The sequence below is a fragment of the Pristiophorus japonicus genome, chromosome 15 (assembly GCF_044704955.1).
Source record: "Pristiophorus japonicus isolate sPriJap1 chromosome 15, sPriJap1.hap1, whole genome shotgun sequence".
Lineage (NCBI taxonomy): Eukaryota > Metazoa > Chordata > Chondrichthyes > Pristiophoridae > Pristiophorus > Pristiophorus japonicus.
This window is the reverse complement of record NC_091991.1, coordinates 18,314,196-18,332,635: the sequence shown is the minus strand read 5'-3', so window position 1 is coordinate 18,332,635 and position 18,440 is coordinate 18,314,196. Positions and strand designations below refer to the sequence as shown.

At 43.4% G+C, this 18,440-nt stretch overlaps 1 protein-coding gene across 3 annotated transcripts in view; it reads right to left on the bottom strand.

Annotated features, from left to right (window-relative positions):
- Window positions 1-18,440, bottom strand: part of lrriq1 (leucine-rich repeats and IQ motif containing 1) — a 218,750-nt gene that overhangs the window by 42,917 nt on the left and 157,393 nt on the right. For 2 of the 3 annotated variants that reach the window (XM_070900197.1, XM_070900199.1), the window contains 4 exons: window positions 16,808-16,882; window positions 12,342-12,484; window positions 7,444-7,530; window positions 5,362-5,450 (listed from right to left, as the gene is read on the bottom strand). In XM_070900197.1, coding sequence (XP_070756298.1) covers window positions 5,362-5,450; window positions 7,444-7,530; window positions 12,342-12,484; window positions 16,808-16,882 — 394 coding nt within the window. The remainder of the gene's footprint in view (window positions 1-5,361; window positions 5,451-7,443; window positions 7,531-12,341; window positions 12,485-16,807; window positions 16,883-18,440) is intronic. The other variant, XM_070900198.1, reaches the window with a different exon arrangement.

Sequence of the window (18,440 nt, the reverse complement as noted above, 5' to 3'; positions counted from 1 at the left end):
AGTACTGCACTGGAGTGTCATCTTAGATTTTGTGCTCAAGTCTCGTAACGTACACACCGCACTCTCCGACCATTTCCAACCAAAATGGTAATATGGGTTCCTAGGACCCAATTTGCCTATTGAAATGTGCCTACTGTCTGAAACAGGCAGGCTCTTCAGGTCAATGCAATGGAGGAATATTTCAGGGTGCAGATATAAATCAGATGGAACAGAGTGTTCCACATGTCCCATAAAAAGACAAGCATAGTTGGCACCCATGCAAATTCCAAAAGTAACAAATTTTATCTGGTGGAGTGAGTAGAATTAAAAGAGTTTTTCAAGATGAGAACATGTTCAGGAGGAAGTGGTTATGAATGGGGCCCCTTTCAAGAATGAAGTGGAAAGCCTAAAGAGTGTTCTCATTGAGGGAAGGAAGTATACCGAGACTGTACATCCATGGTGAAAAGGAAATGATTGCGGTTGGAGAACTGAAATCATCAATGGAGTTCTGCGGAAGGGTCTTCGACCTGAAACGTTAACTCTGTTTTTCTCTCCACAGATGCTGCCTGACCCACTGAGATTTCTAGCATTTTCTATTTTTATTTCAGATTCCAGCATCCGCAGTAGTTTGCTTTTGATATATTATAATGGAGTACGAGGAATTGGAAGAGTTATTGGTGGATAGGAGTCAGGGGGGGATTGGGCGGCAGAATGGAGTCAAGATAAGAGAAAATTAGTTTAGTGGGACAGACGCACACTGAAACAATTGGTGTACTGTTTGTGCATTTTGGGGATGAGCAAGAAATCTATCTTGCAGAGTTGGAGGCAATTGAGGGTGCGGGCAAGATTGCTGAAAGAAATTAGATCAGTAACAGCCTGGGAATTGATAGTTTGGTATTCAATAGTGGGATCATGATCCAGAGGAAAATAAGATGAGGAGTCAGTTGGCTTTAAGCTGGTCCGAAGGTTGTTTTGCCATACAATAACTGTACCTCCATTATCAGCAGATTTAATGATAATGACATAGAAACATAGAAATTTACAGCGCAGAAGGAGGCCATTTCGGGCCATCGTGACCACGCCGGCCGACAAAGAGCCGCACGGCCCTTGGATGGCAGCTCTAAAGGTTACATATAAACCTATGAATTGCAAAGAGCACCCAGCCCAACCAGTCCGCCTCACACAACTGCGACATCCCTTATAGTGAAACATTCTACACTCCACCTCAACCGAAGCCATGTGATCTCCTGGGAGAGGCAAAAACCAGATAAAAATTCAGGCCAATTTAGGGAGAAAAAATCCGGGAAAATTCCTCTCCGACCCATCCAGGCGATCGAAACTAGTCCAGGAGATCACCCTGGCCTTATTCGATTCCCTACGGTACTTACCATTATATCTGTGTTGTTCAACAAAAGGTCATCCAGTCTAATCCCAATTACCAGCTCTAGGACCGTAACCCTGCAGGTTACTGCACTTTAAGTGCCCGTCCAACCATCTCTTAAAAGTGGTGAGGGTTTCTGCATCCACCACTCTTCCAGGCAGCGAGTTCCAGATCCCCACAACCCTCTGCGTAAAGAAGCCCCCCCTCAAATCCCCTCTAAACATTCCACCAACTACCTTAAAACTATGCTCCCTCATTATAGACCCCTCCACCAATGGAAATAGACCCTTACTATCCATTATGTCCAGGCCCCTCAATATTTTGTACACCTCAATGAGGTCTCCTCTCAACCTCCTCTGCTCCAATGAGAACAAACCCAGCCTATCCAATCTGTCCTCATAACTAAGATTCTCCATTCCAGGCAGCATCCTAGTAAATCTAACATAAGAACATATGAAATAGGAGCAGGAGTAGGCCATACGGCCCCTCGAGCCTGCTCTGCCATTTAATGGCTGATCCGATCAAGGACTCGGGTCCACTTCCCTGCCCACTCTCTATAACCCCTTATTCCCTTATCGTTTAAGAAACTGTCTATTTCTGTCTTAAATTTATTCAATGTCCCAGCTTCCAGAGCTCTCCTGAGGCAGCGAATTCCACAGATCCACAACCCTCTGAGAAGAAATTTCTCCTCATCTCAGTTTTAAATGGGCGGCCCCTTATTCTAAGATTATGCTCTCTAGCTTTAGTCTCCCCCATCAGTGGAAACATCCTCTCTGCATCCACGTTGTCAAGCCCTCTCATAATCTTTTCCGATTCGATAAGATCATCTATCATTCTTCTGAATTCCAATGAGTAGAGGCCCAACCTACTCAACCTTTCCTCATAAGTCAACACCCTCATCTCTGGAATCAACCTTGTGAACCTTCTCTGAACTGCCTCCAAAGCAAGTATATCCTTTCGTAAATATGGAAACCAAAACTGCATGCAGTATTCCAGGTGTGGCCTCACCAATACCCTGTACAACTGTAGCAAGACTTCCCTGCTCTTATACTCCATCCCCTTTGCAATAAAGGCTAAGATTCCATTGGCCTTCCTGATCACTTGCTGTAACTGCATACTAACCTTTTGTGTTTCATGCACAAGTACCCCCAGGTCCCGCTGTACTGCAGCACTTTGCAATCTTTCTCCATATAAATAATAACTTACTCTTTTTTCTGCCAAAGTGCATGACCTCACACTTTCCAACATTATACTCCAAAAGCCAAATTTTTGCCCACTCACTTAGCCTGTCTATGTCCTTTTGCAGATTTTTTGTGTTCTCCTCACACATTGCTTTTCCTCCCATCTTTGTATCATCAGCAAACTTGGCTACGTTACACTCAGTCCCTTCCTCCAAGTCGTTAATATAGATTGTAAATAGTTGGGGTCCCAGCACTGATCCCTGCGGCACCCCACTGGTTACTGATTGCCAACACGAGAATGAACCATTTATCCCTACTCTCTCCGTTTTCTGTTCGTCAGCCAATCCTCTATCCATGCTACTTATGTTACCCCCAACCCTGTGAACTTTTATCTTGTGCAGTAATCTTTTATGTGGCACGTTGTCAAGTGCCTTCTGGAAGTCCAAATACACCACATCCACTGGTTCCCCTTTATCCACCCTGTTCATTACATCCTCAAAGAATTCTAGAAAATTTGTCAAACATGACTTTCCCTTTATAAATCCATGCTGACTCTGCCTGACCGAATTTTGCTTTTCCAAATGTCCTGCTACTGCACTCTCTCTAGTGCAATCACGTCCTTCCTATAATATGGCGACCAGAACTGCACGCAGTAATCCAGCTGTGACCTAACCAAAGTATTATACAATTTAAGCATAACTTCCCTGCTCTTATATTCTATGCCTCGGCCAATAAAGGCAAGCATTCCGTATGCCTTCTTAACCACCTTATCCACCTGGCCTGCTACTTTCAGGGATCTGTGGACAAGCACTCCAAGGTCCCTTTGTTCATCAACACTATTAAGTGGCCTACTGCTTAATGTGTATACCCTTTCCTTATTAGCCCTCCCAAAGTGCATCACCTCACACTTCTCTGAATTAAATTCCATTTGCCACTGCTCTGCCCACCTGACCAGTCGATTGATATCCTCCTGCAGCTCATGACTTTCCTCTTTATTATCAACCACACAGCCAATTTTAATGTCGTCTGCAAACTTTTTAATCATACTTCCTATATTCAAATCTAAATTGTTGCTATATACCACAAAAAGCAAGGGACCCAGTACTGAGCTCTGCACAACCTCACTGAAAAACATTCTTCCAGTCACAAAAACATCATCAATCATTACTCTTTGCTTCCTACCTCCAAGCCAATTTTGGATCCAACTTGCCACTTTACCCTGGATCCCATGGACATCACAGCTGGAACTGAGAGAATGGTGAAGTACAAGTCTAGTGGAAAAAGAGCGTAACTTGAATAGATTAAGAGAAGAAGCAAGATGGGAGGTTCTAGTAGGATTAATAAGGCTGGTGATAGAAGGTGGATGAAGGGTGCTTCTTGGTCCAAAAAGGCAGCATGGAACCAATGGCATCAGAACAAGAGCTCAGTGACATGTTGAGCCTGGAATTTGTTGTGGTTGGGCATAAGGGGATGAAACTAAGGACAGATAATTCAGGGTCAGAAAAGGGAAGATCAGAGAAGATGGTAAAGACCTGGCGAGGAAGAAGATTAAAGTGAAAGATAGGATCACAACAAAGTGATGGGAAAGAGGGAGTGGGGATTGGCTGGGAATTAAGAATTGCTTGAGCTGTCAATTCTTCCTACCTGAAAGGGGAAAAAAAATCTTTTGTTAAAGTGACAGATGAGACCAAGAATGATGTGGAATTGAGGATCACGACAGCTGATATTGATGGAGCCGATTGTACTGAGGAGACAGATCACGTGTGCGTGTTCTATGCATGGTAGAAGTCAAAGGAGCATTAACCATGATTATCAGTGGATCCCCAAATAAGGGATGAAATTTCAGTTGAAATGGTCTTGGTTATCGAGAGGATATCCCAAAAGATAAATGTGTATTCATAAGAACATAAGAACATAAGAATTAGGAATAGGAGTAGGCCATCTAGCCCCTCGAGCCTGCTCCGCCATTCAACAAGATCATGGCTGATCTGGCCTTGGACGCAGATCCACTTACCCGCCCGGTCCCCTTAACTCTTAATTTCCTTATTGGTTAAAAATCTATCTATCCGTGACTTGAATACATTCAATGAGCTAGCCTCAACAGCTTCCTTGGGCAGAGAATTCCACAGATTCACAACCCTCTGGGAGAAGAAATTCCTTCTCAATTCGGTTTTAAATTGGCTCCCCCGTATTTTGAGGCTGTGCCCCCTAGTTCTAGTCTCCCCGACCAGTGGAAACAACCTCTCTGCTCCTATCTTGTCTATCCCTTTCATTATTTTAAATGTTTCTATAAGATCACTCCTCATCCTTCTGAACTCAAAACGAGTAAAGACCCAGTCTACTCAATCTATCATCATAAGGTAACCCCCTCATCTCCGGAATCAGCCTAGTGAATCGTCTCTGTACCCCCTCCAAAGCTAGTATATCCTTCCTTAAGTAAGTATTCATTTAAGTGGTGAGGCAGTCGGTCTGTTCCATGATTGCACAGCTCATGATGGAACTTTAAGTATGTCAGTAAATTAATTTTAGAACCTCAAAGGTTGTCAAATATTATGCATTTGAATAATAATCCTGAATTTACATGCATGCAAAATTACAATCCCATGGTTATGACAAAAACAATCACACATAGAAGACATGCTCATAACATGTCAAAACAATAAACTTGCGCACATTTGACTCAAGACTCTCATGTACTATGGGTGGATGAAAGAGTTAACACTTTTATCTAAAAAGAATACGTGAACGGAACCCAATTCTTTGCCCTCCAGACTGCCTTGCTGGATGACTGCCAAGTTGCAGGGGGGAATATAAACATACCCAGCAATTTTCTAGCCTCTGCTTTCTTGGATTTCATTTTCTGAGCTCGTTTCAGCATTAGCTGTGCAGTGTGAGCATCTTTAAAGCCCCTATCAGTAACAAGAACAAAAAGGCAAATAGTTGAAGATAATCCATAGCTCTGTGTAAAAGGTAAGCAAATGCAATTTCCTGGAAAGAATTCACAATAAGTTATACTTAAGTAAGAAAGTCAAGTGAGAACATCAACTACATTTATTTTAAGACCATAAACACATAAAACAAAATAGTTTATTGCTATTTCAAAGTATTATGGAACTTTATAGAATATAATTTTTTTCTATAATTTTCCTCCAAATCTAATTTACCATGCCCAGTGTTGTAAGTGTGCAAGAAATCTTGTTTTCAAATATCATAAACAACTATGTTACATTCAAAAATAATCTTGGCGTGTTCAAAACTTTGAAGTAACTCGACAGATACTTAATTTTTAAGTTGAAGGGGTTACACTGAATTAGAAAAAGGTGTATTGCCAGAGGACTGGCGGATAGATAACATAATACCTATATTTAAGAAGGGGGATAGAACATGTCCAGGGAATTATAGACCAGTCAGCTTAACGGCGGTGGTAGGAAAAATAATGGAATCCCTACTAAAGGAGAGAATAGAAGAACATCTAGAAACCAAAAATATAATAATGAATAGTCAACATGGATTTCAAAAGGAAAAATCTTGCTTGATCAACATTGTTGAATTTTTGAAGAGGTAACAGAGAGAGTAGACAATGGTAATTCAGTAGATGTAATTTATCTACATTTTCTAAAGACATTTGATAAGGTACCCCATAACAGACTAATGACTAAGATCAGAGAATGCGGAGTCAGGGGACAAGTAGCAGAATGGATCGCTAGCTGGCTACCAGACAGAAAGCAGAGAGTGGGAGTTAAGGGTAGCTATTCACAGTGGCAGAAAGTGGGTAGTGGTGTTCCACAAGGATCAGTGCTGGGACCACTGCTGTTCACAATTTACATTAACGATTTAGACTTTGGAATCAAAAGCACAATTTCTAAATTTGCGGATGACATCAAATTGGGGAGATAGTCAATACTGAGGAGGACTGCGACAAATTACAGGAGGACATTAATAAACTTGCAGAATGGGCAAATAATTGGCAAATGAAGTTCAACATAGATAAATGTGAGGTAGTACATTTCGGTAGGAAGAATAGGGAGGTCACTTACTACAAGTCTAGGTGGGGTAGAGGAACAAAAGGGATCTCGGAGTACAAATACACAAATCATTAAAAGTTGTGCTACAGATTAGCAAGGACATAAAAAAAGCAAACCAAGCACTCGGGTTTATTTCTAGACGGACAGATTTGAAAAGTAAGGAAGTTATGCTAAACCTGTATCGAACCTTGGTTAGACTATACTTAGAGCACTGCGTACAGTTCTGGTCACCATATTATAAAAAGGATATAGAGGCACTGGAGAGGGTGCAGAAAAGATTTACAAGGATGATACCAGAAATGCGAGGGTATACATATCAGGAAAGGATGAACAGGCTGAGTCTCTTTTCTCTTGAAAAAAGGAGCCTGAGGGGTGACCCTAATAGAGGTCTTTAAAATTATGAAAGGTTTCGATAGAGTGGATATGGAGAGAATGTTTCCACTTGTGGGGAAAAGCACAACTAGAGGCCATCAATATAAGATAGTTACCAAGAAATCCAATAGGGAATTCAGAAGAAACTTCTTTACCCAGAGTGGTGAGAATGTGGAACTCGCGACCACAGGGAGAGGTTGAAGCGAATAGCATAGATGCATTTAAGGGGAGGCTGGACAAACATGAGAGAGAAGGGATTAGAGGGTGACATTGATAGAGGAAAGACAGGAGGAGGCTCGAATGGAGCATAAATGTCGGCATGGACTGGTTAGGCCAAATGGCCTGTTTCTGTGCTGTATATCCTACGTATCCTATGTAAATTGGGAGTTTTAAGGAGATCCATTTTTTGATAAATATGGCATTAAGTACTAAGGAAGAAATGTTATTTATTTTAGTTATTCAATTAGTGAAAAATTAGCTTCATAAATTAATAAGTTGTGCTTACCATTCTAGAGAGATTTTTTCTTCTTTCTCTGACCTGAAACTTTGTTTACCACAAGATGTAACCTCAGAGATCCTTGACACAGTCCTGCTATGTGACAGAATAACACAAAAACAATTCCCATTTCTGACCCTGTTAAAAAAGCATTATTGTTCAGCAGATACTGTACATTAAAATAACAAATAGGTAGAACTGTGCTTCAATTGGGAACAGGGGGTCTGGGGGAAGGAGGGATGCAGCTCACAGGAGCAAAGTGCTGATTATTTATTAATGTTATTTGAATGCTGAGGAGTGATAGGGCCCGAAATTCACCGTCCCCGAAGGGACGGCTACCTCTAAGTTTGGCCGGTCGATCGAAAAAAAATCAATCGGCCGCAGCGGTCGGGTACTTTTCCCTCCCCGAATCCTATTCAGCTCGAGGAGGATTTGAGCGGTGTTCACTTCCGCCAGAAATGGCGCGGTGAAGCCACTGTAAATGTAAGTTTCCAGCGGTGAGTTCGGCAGCGTGCGGGCTGCTGAAAAGCCACCAGGACAGCAAAATTCACCGAGGAAAAGGTAGGACTTTTCCCGGCAGTGCCCCCGCGAGGTTTCCGATGTCCGCTGGGGCCCTTTGCTAGGTAAAAAGTTTCATTACTTTAGTGTTTTTATTTCATTTTCCAGCATCCGCAGTATTTACCTTTTGATATAATTTTATTAATTATTACTGTTTTTATTTCATTTTCCAGCATCCGCAGTATTTATCTTTTCATATAGTTTTATTAATTGTTTTGGCTCCATTAAAGCTGCTGAGTGCTGCTCAGAGGTTTGCACATACCCCTGTCTGTCTCTTTACTGCAGTCCTGTGGGCTGCAGAGGGCAACACCTGGTACACCTGGTCAGAAGCCGGGCGGCACACAGGAGAAGGTGTTGCCGTCAGCACCGTGCAGACAGGCAGCGGGCAAGGGAGGCAGCAGCCATGATTCGTTCATTCTGCGCCAGACCAATGTGCCCACTGTCTTCACTGACCCGAATCAGGATTGCGATTGGCTGCTTGGGGACAAGGGATATCCCCTGTCCTCTTGGCTGATCACTTCTCTGCGGAACCCCAGGACGGCGCCAGAGCATGCATACAATGACGATCATTGTGCCACCAGGTGCATCATCGAGCAGTGAATAGACATCCTTAAGCAGAGATTCTGGTGCCTGGATCACTCTGGTGGCACCTTGCAGTACTCTCAACAGGTCTCCATAATCGTTGTGGTCTGCTGCATGCTGCACAACCTTGCCGTCATGAGGGGACAGCCGCTGGAGGTCGAGCCAGCAGTACCACCTGAGGAGGAGGAGGCACAGGAGGATCTCCGTCGCCCTAGAGTTAGGAGGCACAGCCCATCGCCACCCTGGAAGGGCCGGGTGCTGACTGGCCAGCATCCTCCTGGGAGGGTGCATCCTCACATATATAGAGTGCCTGACACCTCCCCTGCAATCTTTTATGTACTGCCTGTCTGACAGGTCTCCCCACTTCAGGACATGTCCTCCACACTGTCCATCAGTGTCTCCATCTCCATATCAGTGAACCTTTTGGCTCTCCTTGCACCTCTTACACCAGCTACTCTGCCAACCTCCTTCCCCCCTCAGGGCCTTGCTGCAATCCCTGGCCTTTAAAAATGCCAGGGAGCAGCTGGCTCATTAGAAACCCTTTCCTGCATGCTGAATTTCTCAGTGGTGATAACGCTCACATTAAGACAGCCACAACGCTGAAAAATCCACTTTGGAAGGGTTCATTAGCGCTGGAACCCATTTGTTCACTTTTGGAGCTGAATATCGGGTGGCACAGCCACTCAAATATTTCGGTGCTAATGGCCACAAAAAGGTGAGGGGAGCACCAACTTTCCAGCGATGCTGAATTTCAGGCCCATATTGTCTTGAATCATAGGTGTTACATTGAAATCACAACCAATTCAGCATCAAGATCAAAGGTTACCTTTACCAGTCTCGAGATAGATCTTAAAGCTGTCCTTTTATGTTTCTTGCCGGGCGTGAATGAAGCTGATTGATATTAAGACATGACGGCTGTAACACTCTTGACTGGAATGCTCAACATGTTGGCTTTAATCTACTCACAGAATCATAGTAATTACAGCACAGAAGGAAACTATTATGTCTGTGCTACTGATAGGAGAGACTAGAACTAGGGGGCATAATCTTAGAATAAGGGACCGCCCATTTAAAACTGAGTTGATGAGGAATTTCTTCTCTCAGAGGGTTTTAAATCTGTGAAATTCACTGCCTCAGAGAGCTGGTAGAAACTGGGACATTGAATAAATTTAAGACCGAGAGATACAGTTTCTTAACCAATAAGGGAATAAGGGGTTATGGGGAGCAGGCAGGGAAGTGGACCTGAGTCCATGATCATATTAAATGGCGGAGCAGGCTCAAGGGGTCGTATGGCCTACATTTGGAACTATTGGGGTCCAGTTTGACTTTTGGGCGAACAACCAGTGGAGGATGCCGGCCGGTATCCCGCCTACCACAGTGAAGAGACAGCTACCGGCCTCATTTAAATCGGGCCAGCAAGCTGTGGGGCATCAAATGCAGCTCACCGGATTAAGGCTAGCCAGTATCGGGCTGCCTCAGCCTCTATCAAGGTTAAGGTGGGAGATGGGGAGCTCCTGATGACCTAGATTATTTTTGTAGGGTCCAGAGGAGCATTCCTGCTCCTCTGGACCTTTCACAAAAGTATCAAATTTACCCTGATTAGGCCTCTTCTCTTCCCTTGCCCATGAAAATGATCGGAATGTACACAGCGCAAACTCCCACGGTTTCCAATCAAAAATAGTAATGTAGCTTCCTAGGACCCCAATTTGCATGTTAAAATGTGCTTACTATCTGAAACAGGCAGGTGCTTCAGGTGCCCAGCAGTAGACCCCTTTCAAAATGGCGCCAGCCTCTTTCTCTGTGTTAATGGAGCAGTGAGGCTACCACCCCATGTTGAGGCCAGTATAGTCCTGTTAATACCAGATGAAACAAGTGATAGTCGGCCCCATCTACTCTATTACCATTTCTCTACTTATTCCCTGCATGTTTTTCTATTCTTCATTTTCAAATACTTATATCATTCCATTTTAACTTGTTATAGTCTCTGCCTCAATAGCCACTGATAATATTCTGTGTGGGGAAAAACCCTGTCCTTTCACACCAAATTGTCCAGTCAAGATGTTAATGGACAAATTGTGTGGTGAAGATGTCTTTTTTTGTTGAGATTATAAGAACATAAGAATTAGGAGCAGGAATCGGCCATACGGCCCTTCAAGCCTGCTCCACCATTCAATAAGATAATGGCTGATCTTCGATCGCAACCACTTTCCCACCCAATCCGCATATCCATTGATTCCCCTAGAATCCAAAACTCTACCTATCTCAGCCTTAAATATGCCCAATGACTCAGCATCCACGGTTTCCAAAGATTTACAACCCTCTGAGTGAAGACATTTCTCATTATCTCAGTCTCAAATGGCCAACCGTTTATCCTGAGAGGGCAAACAACCACTCAGTATCTACCCTATCAATCCCCCTCAGTATCTTGTATGTTTCAATGAGATCACCTCTCATTCTTCTGAACTCGATAGTATAGGCCCAATCTGCTCAATCTCTCCTCATAGGGCAACCCGCTCATCCGAGGGATCAATCTAGTGAACCTTCTTCGTTCCACCACCTCCAAGACCACAGATAAGGAGACCAAGGCTGTGCACAGTACTCCAGGTATGGTCTCAACAAAGCCCTGTACAATTCTAGTGAGACTTCCTTACTCTTGTACTCCAACCCCCTTGCCATAAAGGCCAACATACCATTTGTCTTCCTAATTACTTGCAGTACCTGCATTCTAACTTTGTGTTTCGTGCACGAGGATACCTAAATCTCTCTAAGCACCAACATTTAATAGTTTCTCACCATTTTAAAAATATTTCTATTCTTCCTACCAAAGTGAATAAATTTGTCTAAAACAAGTTCCTCTCTCTCACCCCCACAGCTGCATCATATTATTCCAATTGCAGTATTATTGGTATTTTATCCATCTTAATATTGCAATCAAATGATATATCTTATGTTCATGAACATTTTTTGTGTAATTCATGATTTCAGGTCCACCAGAACCAGGAAGATTGCACAATGTATCATATAGGCAACCAGCATAATTGATATTCTATTTAACTAGATCACTGCAGCTAAGTTTTTGAGCTGTATTTCTGCCATACAGCTAAAAAACATGAGCAAATACGGTTATACAGCAAAAAATAATGCATATTGTCACATTTGGAAAACCTGAGGTACTAGAGTCACCATTAAGCTCCTGGATAGAAACATAGAAAATAGGTGCAGAAGTAGGCCATTCGGCCCTTCGAGCCTGCACCAGCATTCAATGAGTTCATGGCTGAACATGTAAGATGTAAGAAAAATAAAATGAAAAGCATGCAAGAGTAAACTAGATAACACAAATCTCAGCGATATGAATGGTCACCTTACTGAGTAAAAACTGTTTATTTTGAAACCTGTCTGCGAAAGTCAGAATTAAATAAAGACCATTGAGAAAATCACTCAGAAAATAAAGAGAAGTATGATCTGCTGCCATGATCAGCTTGATCTTTTAATTTAATGCTGTGGGCCTGTTGTTATTCTATGTCAAAAAATACTAACTGTACAGTTAAATAGTATTCTGTAAGGCATATAGATACAATATACATGAACATGATCACAGTTTATCATCTGTTGATTCTATTACCATGTTCAAGGTGAACAAAGAATTTATTCTCATTTGTTTTGTAAATTTTTAATATTTACTCTTGTTAGAAAAATACCATGAACACATAATGCGATTTTGCAACAAAACAAACATCATTATAGTTCAACATTTAGTCATTTTCTACCTGGCAGAGTGCAGAACACCGGTAATTGCTGGTGAAGAGGGTGGATATTCAGATTTCTCAACAGTATTGATATCATCACCTTGCCATGCTTGCTGCACATGCCTTGGTAAACCAAATGAATCAGTAGTACAATGAGCAGGAGTCTGGAAAACATTTTTAATACAGCTTGATATTGAGGAAACAACAACAATACACTGCATTTTAAGGCATGATGTAACAAATTATGGCATGGGCATTCTTTCTGGCAAAAATAATTTCAACAGGTTGGTAAGTAGAGGATAGTGACAAGTTCTGCTTCTAAACTTGTCTTGTTGCTGCATAATTCATTTTTACACACTTAGCTCACCATTGGGAAATGTTTCAGAGCAGGTTATTCCGAACTGTTCACAAGATCAAACGACAAGTATGGATAAGGAAGACCATTCATTCCAACTTAATTTAACTATCCAAAAGATATCCAAATTGTCCCAATGCAGCATTCAATTGTTTTTTTTAATGATTCCAGCATTTTCACCTCCACAACTCTATCCAGATCACTCTTCACTTGAAGAAGTATTTCCTGATATTAGTCCTAAACTTACCTTTTACTAATTTGAACAATCCAGATTTACCTTTTGCATACCCTTAATTATGTCGTACAGGTTGAGCCTCCCTTATCCGGAACCTTTGAGAGCTGGCCTGTTCCAGATATGGGATTTTTCTGGACGAAGGGTGGTCACGTTAAACTGGATGATACAGGTACTAAGCAAGGGGATATCAGAGGCTGGCTTGGGGCTGGGAGTGCGGCACAGAGATCACTGGCAGGGGGGGGGGGGGGGGGGGGGGGGAGTGGGGGTGGGTGGGTGGATCACGGGATCAGGTCAGCGATTGTGGAAGTCGGCAGTGAGGAATTTGTTCATGTCGGAGTTCTGCGCATGAGCCACCCGATGGCCAGGAATGGTTCCGAACGAGGGGTGGTTCTGGATAAAGGAGTTCTGGATAAGGGAGCTTCACCTTGTCTATCTCTATAAGATCATTCTAAGAAGCAGAAAAAAACACAGCATGCAAAGACACACAAAGTTCAGGATAAGCACTCATTCTCTTCGCAAATTTGAAATTGGTCTGGAGGCTGAAAATGGTCTATTTTAAAGAAGAAACAATCAATTTTTAGGGAATTCCTCTCTATGGAATGAAAAGTTGCCAGTTTTCTGTTTAATTAAGAGGATTTTGATCACTAGCACACTTTCTGAGTCTCAACTAACTTTCTTTACCGAACATTTTTTAAATGTACAAATTGCCAAGTGTAAGAATAATGAAATAGAGAAATGAGGTCACAGAGAAACTGGGAGCAAAGAAAGAAATCAATGACAATTTAAACACAAAAATGCACTCAAAAAAATCTGTGTGTTAGTTATTGCATGCAAGAGAGCTTTAACTGACTTACAGCCAGGATCACCATCAGTCACAAGTGCCAGTGTAACTCCAGATTCCTTTCAGTTAGGAAAGGATTGCAGTAAAAACCCAAACACAAAGCAAAATTACTAAAAAAGTAAAACAATCAGCAGTCCTGGTGTTTGAGAGAACCTCTTAGAAATGAAGAAAATGTGAGTTGATAAATCTTTACTGACTTTCTAGTATCTTCAGGCAATGCTATCTTTGGAGCACATTGCCAGACCAATATTTTGTGCAGTACATTCCACCCTCACTGCAGCACTCATACATTTTGGTGGAATTCCAAGCCCATTATCAGGCCCAAATTTGCCCAGGAGTTGCTCCGTTTTTTTTGGAGCAACTTGATTTTTCTGGAGTATCTTAAAAATTACCCATTCTGCACATTTAATTTGCGCCAGTGTAAGTGAGTTAGTTAGGATCTTTTTTAGTTTTGTTCTTTTTACAAAAGAGAGTATTACCAGCCACCTACGCCTGTTTTGGCCATTTCAGCCAGTTTGGACATGCGAATAGTTGCTCCAAACTAACTTAGGCCAGCGTAGATGGTCACTTGTGGCCGCACAAAAAACCCTTGCAGAGAGTTAAGAAATCAGCGCAAGTAGCCAGAGATGGGACCGGGGGAGGGGGGGTGGGGGAGGGAAGCGGAGAAGACCTTGCAAAGCACTAAACACCTTCACAACAACATTCAAGAAGCATAAAAACCACAAAAAATAAATACATTTAAAAAAAACTTAAGTCCTACCTTCATAACTCGGCCGGGAAGTCAGTGGACCTACCGATGCGAGAGGCCACTCTATTGGGGATATGTGCAGGTGGGTGGGATGCCCGGGCGGGAGAGAGAGCGCTGGGAACTGGCCACACACAACACACAGCAAGCTGGGCTCACAGTACACGGAGGCTGCAGGAGTCAACTCCAAGGGATTGGTGGACTTCTCCTCCGAGGGACTAGTGGACTTCTTCTCCGAGGGACTGCTGGACTTCTCCTCCGAGGGACTGCTGACTTCTCCTCCGAGGGACTGCTGACTTCTCTCTCCGAGGGACTGCTGACTTCTCCTCCGAGGGACTGCTGATTTCTCCTCCGAGGGACTGCTGACTTCTCTCTCCGAGGGACTGCTGATTTCTCTCTCCGAGGGACTGCTGACTTCTCCGAGGGACTGCTGACTTCTCCTCCGAGAGACTTCTGACTTCTCTCTCCGAGGGACTGCTGATTTCTCCTCCGAGGGACTACTGACTTCTCCTCCAAGGGACTGGTGGACTTCTCTCTCCGAGGGACTGCTGACTTCTCTCTCCGAGGGACTGCTGACTTCTCTCTCCGAGGGACTGCTGACTTCTCCTCCGAGGGACTGCTGACTTCTCCTCCGAGGGACTGGTGGACTTCTCACTCCGAGGGACTGCTGACTTCGCCGAGGGACTGCGGACTTCTCCTCCGAGGGACTGCTGACTTCTCCTCCGAGGGACTGCTGACTTCTCCTCCGAGGGACTGCTGACTTCTCCGAGAGACTGCTGACTTCTCTCTCCGAGGGACTGCTGACTTCTCTCTCCGAAGGACTGCTGACTTCTCTCTCCGAGGGACTGCTGACTTCTCCTCCGAGAGGCTGCTGATTTCTCTCTCCGAGGGACTGCTGATTTCTCTCTCCGAGGGACTGCTGATTTCTCTCTCCGAGGGACTGCTGACTTCTCTCTCGAAGGGACTGCTGACTTCTCTCTCCGAGGGACTGCTGACTTCTCCTCCGAGGGACTGCTGACATCTCTCTCCGAGGGACTGCTGACTTCTCTCTCCGAGAGACTGCTGACTTCTCTCTCCGAGGGACTGCTGACTTCTCCTCCGAGGGACTGCTGACTTCTCTCTCCGAGGGACTGCTGACTTCTCCGAGAGACTGCTGACTTCTCTCTCCGAGGGACTGCTGACTTCTCCTCCGAAGGACTGGTGGACTTCTCTCCCCGAGAGACTGCTGGACTTCTCTCTCTGAGGACTGTTGACTTCTCCTCCGAGGGACTGCTGACTTCTCTCGTGACGCCACTCGGCCTGGGATAGGGGCGGGACATCGGGTCCCACACTGCAGAGGAGCTACTGCGCATGCGCAAAACCTCCAGTGTGCTGGCACTCTTAGAAACATAGAAAATAGGTACAGGAGCAGACCATTCGGCCCTTCGAGTGCAGGGCCCCAGCTCCGCCCCCTAATTGAATTGCCACGCCGCGCCAAACACAAGGACAGTCGACAGAGCGGGGAGAATATGGGGATATCTTTTTGCCGCCGTTTTGAGCGTGGGAAGTTGCCGCACCTCACGTGAGTGCGCCGCAAACACCGGAAGGCCAAATTTGGGCCCATCGAGTGGTGTAATCTGACAAGAAGCTATTGAGAGGACTGGAAGTGGTTTGCTTCTCGGAGTTATTCTCTCAGTTTGCAATTTGTTTACGAGCACTGTTTCACCAACAATTGGATGCATTCTAGCATTTTTTTTCTCCCAGAGTTAAACCAATACTGGTTTAAAATATTAAATGTGTAAATACATGAAAAAAATGCAACAATACTAATGCTTTCCTTCATATGGATAAATTCAACCTACCCTTCCCCTCCCCAATATGGCAGATACAAGAAATAGAAAATGCAAAGGATAAGCAGATAGATAAATCAAATTACTGCTGATTAAGATGTTTGAATGGATGCAAAGTTTTGGTTTATTGCAATTCTTCAAATTGTTATCTACGTCTGTCTGAAACATTTCTTCTGTCATTTTCTTTTAATCAAACCACATTTTTATTCATTGTTTTCTAATCTTGTGCCAAATGTACAGCTGTAGTGCATCACTTATTTGCCGTTGGAGTGTAAAGGACTGAAAAACAAAATAAAGAACCAATTTATTTAAGCAAATGGAAGAAAAGCAACGTGATAAATTCCATCTGTTGTTGGTGGCGGGTGTCAGGACATTCTTAAGTAATTGTTTGTATTTCTTGATTCATCATCTCATGTCATGTTCTATTAAAGTTCTGTAAAACAGAAATGGAACTAACAGGTTTCTATAATGCAGCACATTACCTTTGGTTGCTGATGATGGTTTACGATCTGGAGAGTCTGAGGATCCAGCGTTATCCAGTCATTGTCCAAGGTGGCCTGAGTGAAGAAGTAGATTTTTCAGATAAGATTCAGTAAAGAAACTGAAAGAACAATTCAAATGTAGAAAATGCTGGAAATCTCAGCGGGTCAGGCAGCATCTGTGGAGAGAGAAACAGAGTTAACGTTTCAGGTCAACCTGAAACGTTAACTCTGTTTCTCTCTCCTCAGATGCTGCCTGACATGCTGAGATTTCCAGCATTTTCTGTTTTTATTTCAGATTCCAGCATCCGCAGTATTTTGCTTTTGAACAATTCAAATGGTCGCACTTAACATATCAAAGACACTGGCAATAGGCTTGTTCACATGGACTTCATAGCATGCCTAAATCTTTTCAGGATGCCAATGTTAACCTGACAGAGATGCTTTTATCGTTAAATTGCATGTCTTTATTATAAAGTGCCTTTGGCACTAGTAAGACTATGCATCCTTCAAAATGCATTGAGCTTCGCATGTTTTATGCCAAAAACAACAATGCTGTCTTCAGGTTCTTTTTAAAGGAAATTCAATGTCCTTCTCCCAATAGAATTTCATTTTCAAGTGAAATTTATAGCTTGTTTTCCTTAGCAAAGCTGATTAGCTACACTTGGCAAAAGATTATGATGGTAATTTTTGTATCCACAAACAGTCCATAAAATCTAAGTTGGCCAGCAGTGTCCTACAATGGGATTTTTTTTAACATGTCTTGCCAGTAATCAAGTCAATGGTGCTACAGTCATCTCACTAGTCAAATTTGGCCTGGATTTTGCCTCTGTTCCTGACCCGGAGGGGCGGTAATGGCTGCGAGGATGGTGGGCAGCCAGCTCACTGCACCTCGCCAGAAAATTTGTTGCCGGTTTCGACTACGCGGTGAAATTTGTTGTGTGCTTATCCTATAGCGCCCCGTAGTGCGCTGTGGTGGGACCGTCTGGAAAACCAGATGGTCAGAGCCGTCCCGGCGGCGGTGAATGACTGGTGAATGAGGTAAGTTTGATTGTTTTGTTTAGTTTTATTTTTGCAATTTAGCTTATTGTGAGATGTTTAAGGTATTGGAAATGTTTGTTTTTAGGTGAGACTTTGTTTCCACAGAGGCCTCTCTTTGGGCACGCCAAGGATTTTCAATTGCTCAGCTGACCTTGCTCCTTAAAAGAGGTGTGCAATGCCTGCTTTAGCGCTCCGCCCCACACTCAGGGCCCAGCTGATGAAATTTGCTGGCTGAGCCGCAAATGTTACCGCCCCGCTGCCATTACCGCCCCGAAATGACCAGACCGAAAATCCAGCCCAAAGTGTTTATGAGACAGAAGAAATTGAAATAGGGAAATTGTTGTTTTTCTAAAGACCCTCAAAGCCCCCAATTTGCCCATCAGCTAAAGGATGCTAATGCTGCTTACACTCTACAGAAGCACAAAATTCCCATTTCTGGAACTTTTGATCAATTATAAGTGCTACCCAACAATGGGCATGACATCACTTTTTGTACCCCTTTCTCCAAAATATGAGATTTCGCTATTCTCATGGGCACTATGTGATCTAAAACCGGATGCTGATAAAATGTAACCACTTTAAAAGACTTCTCCTA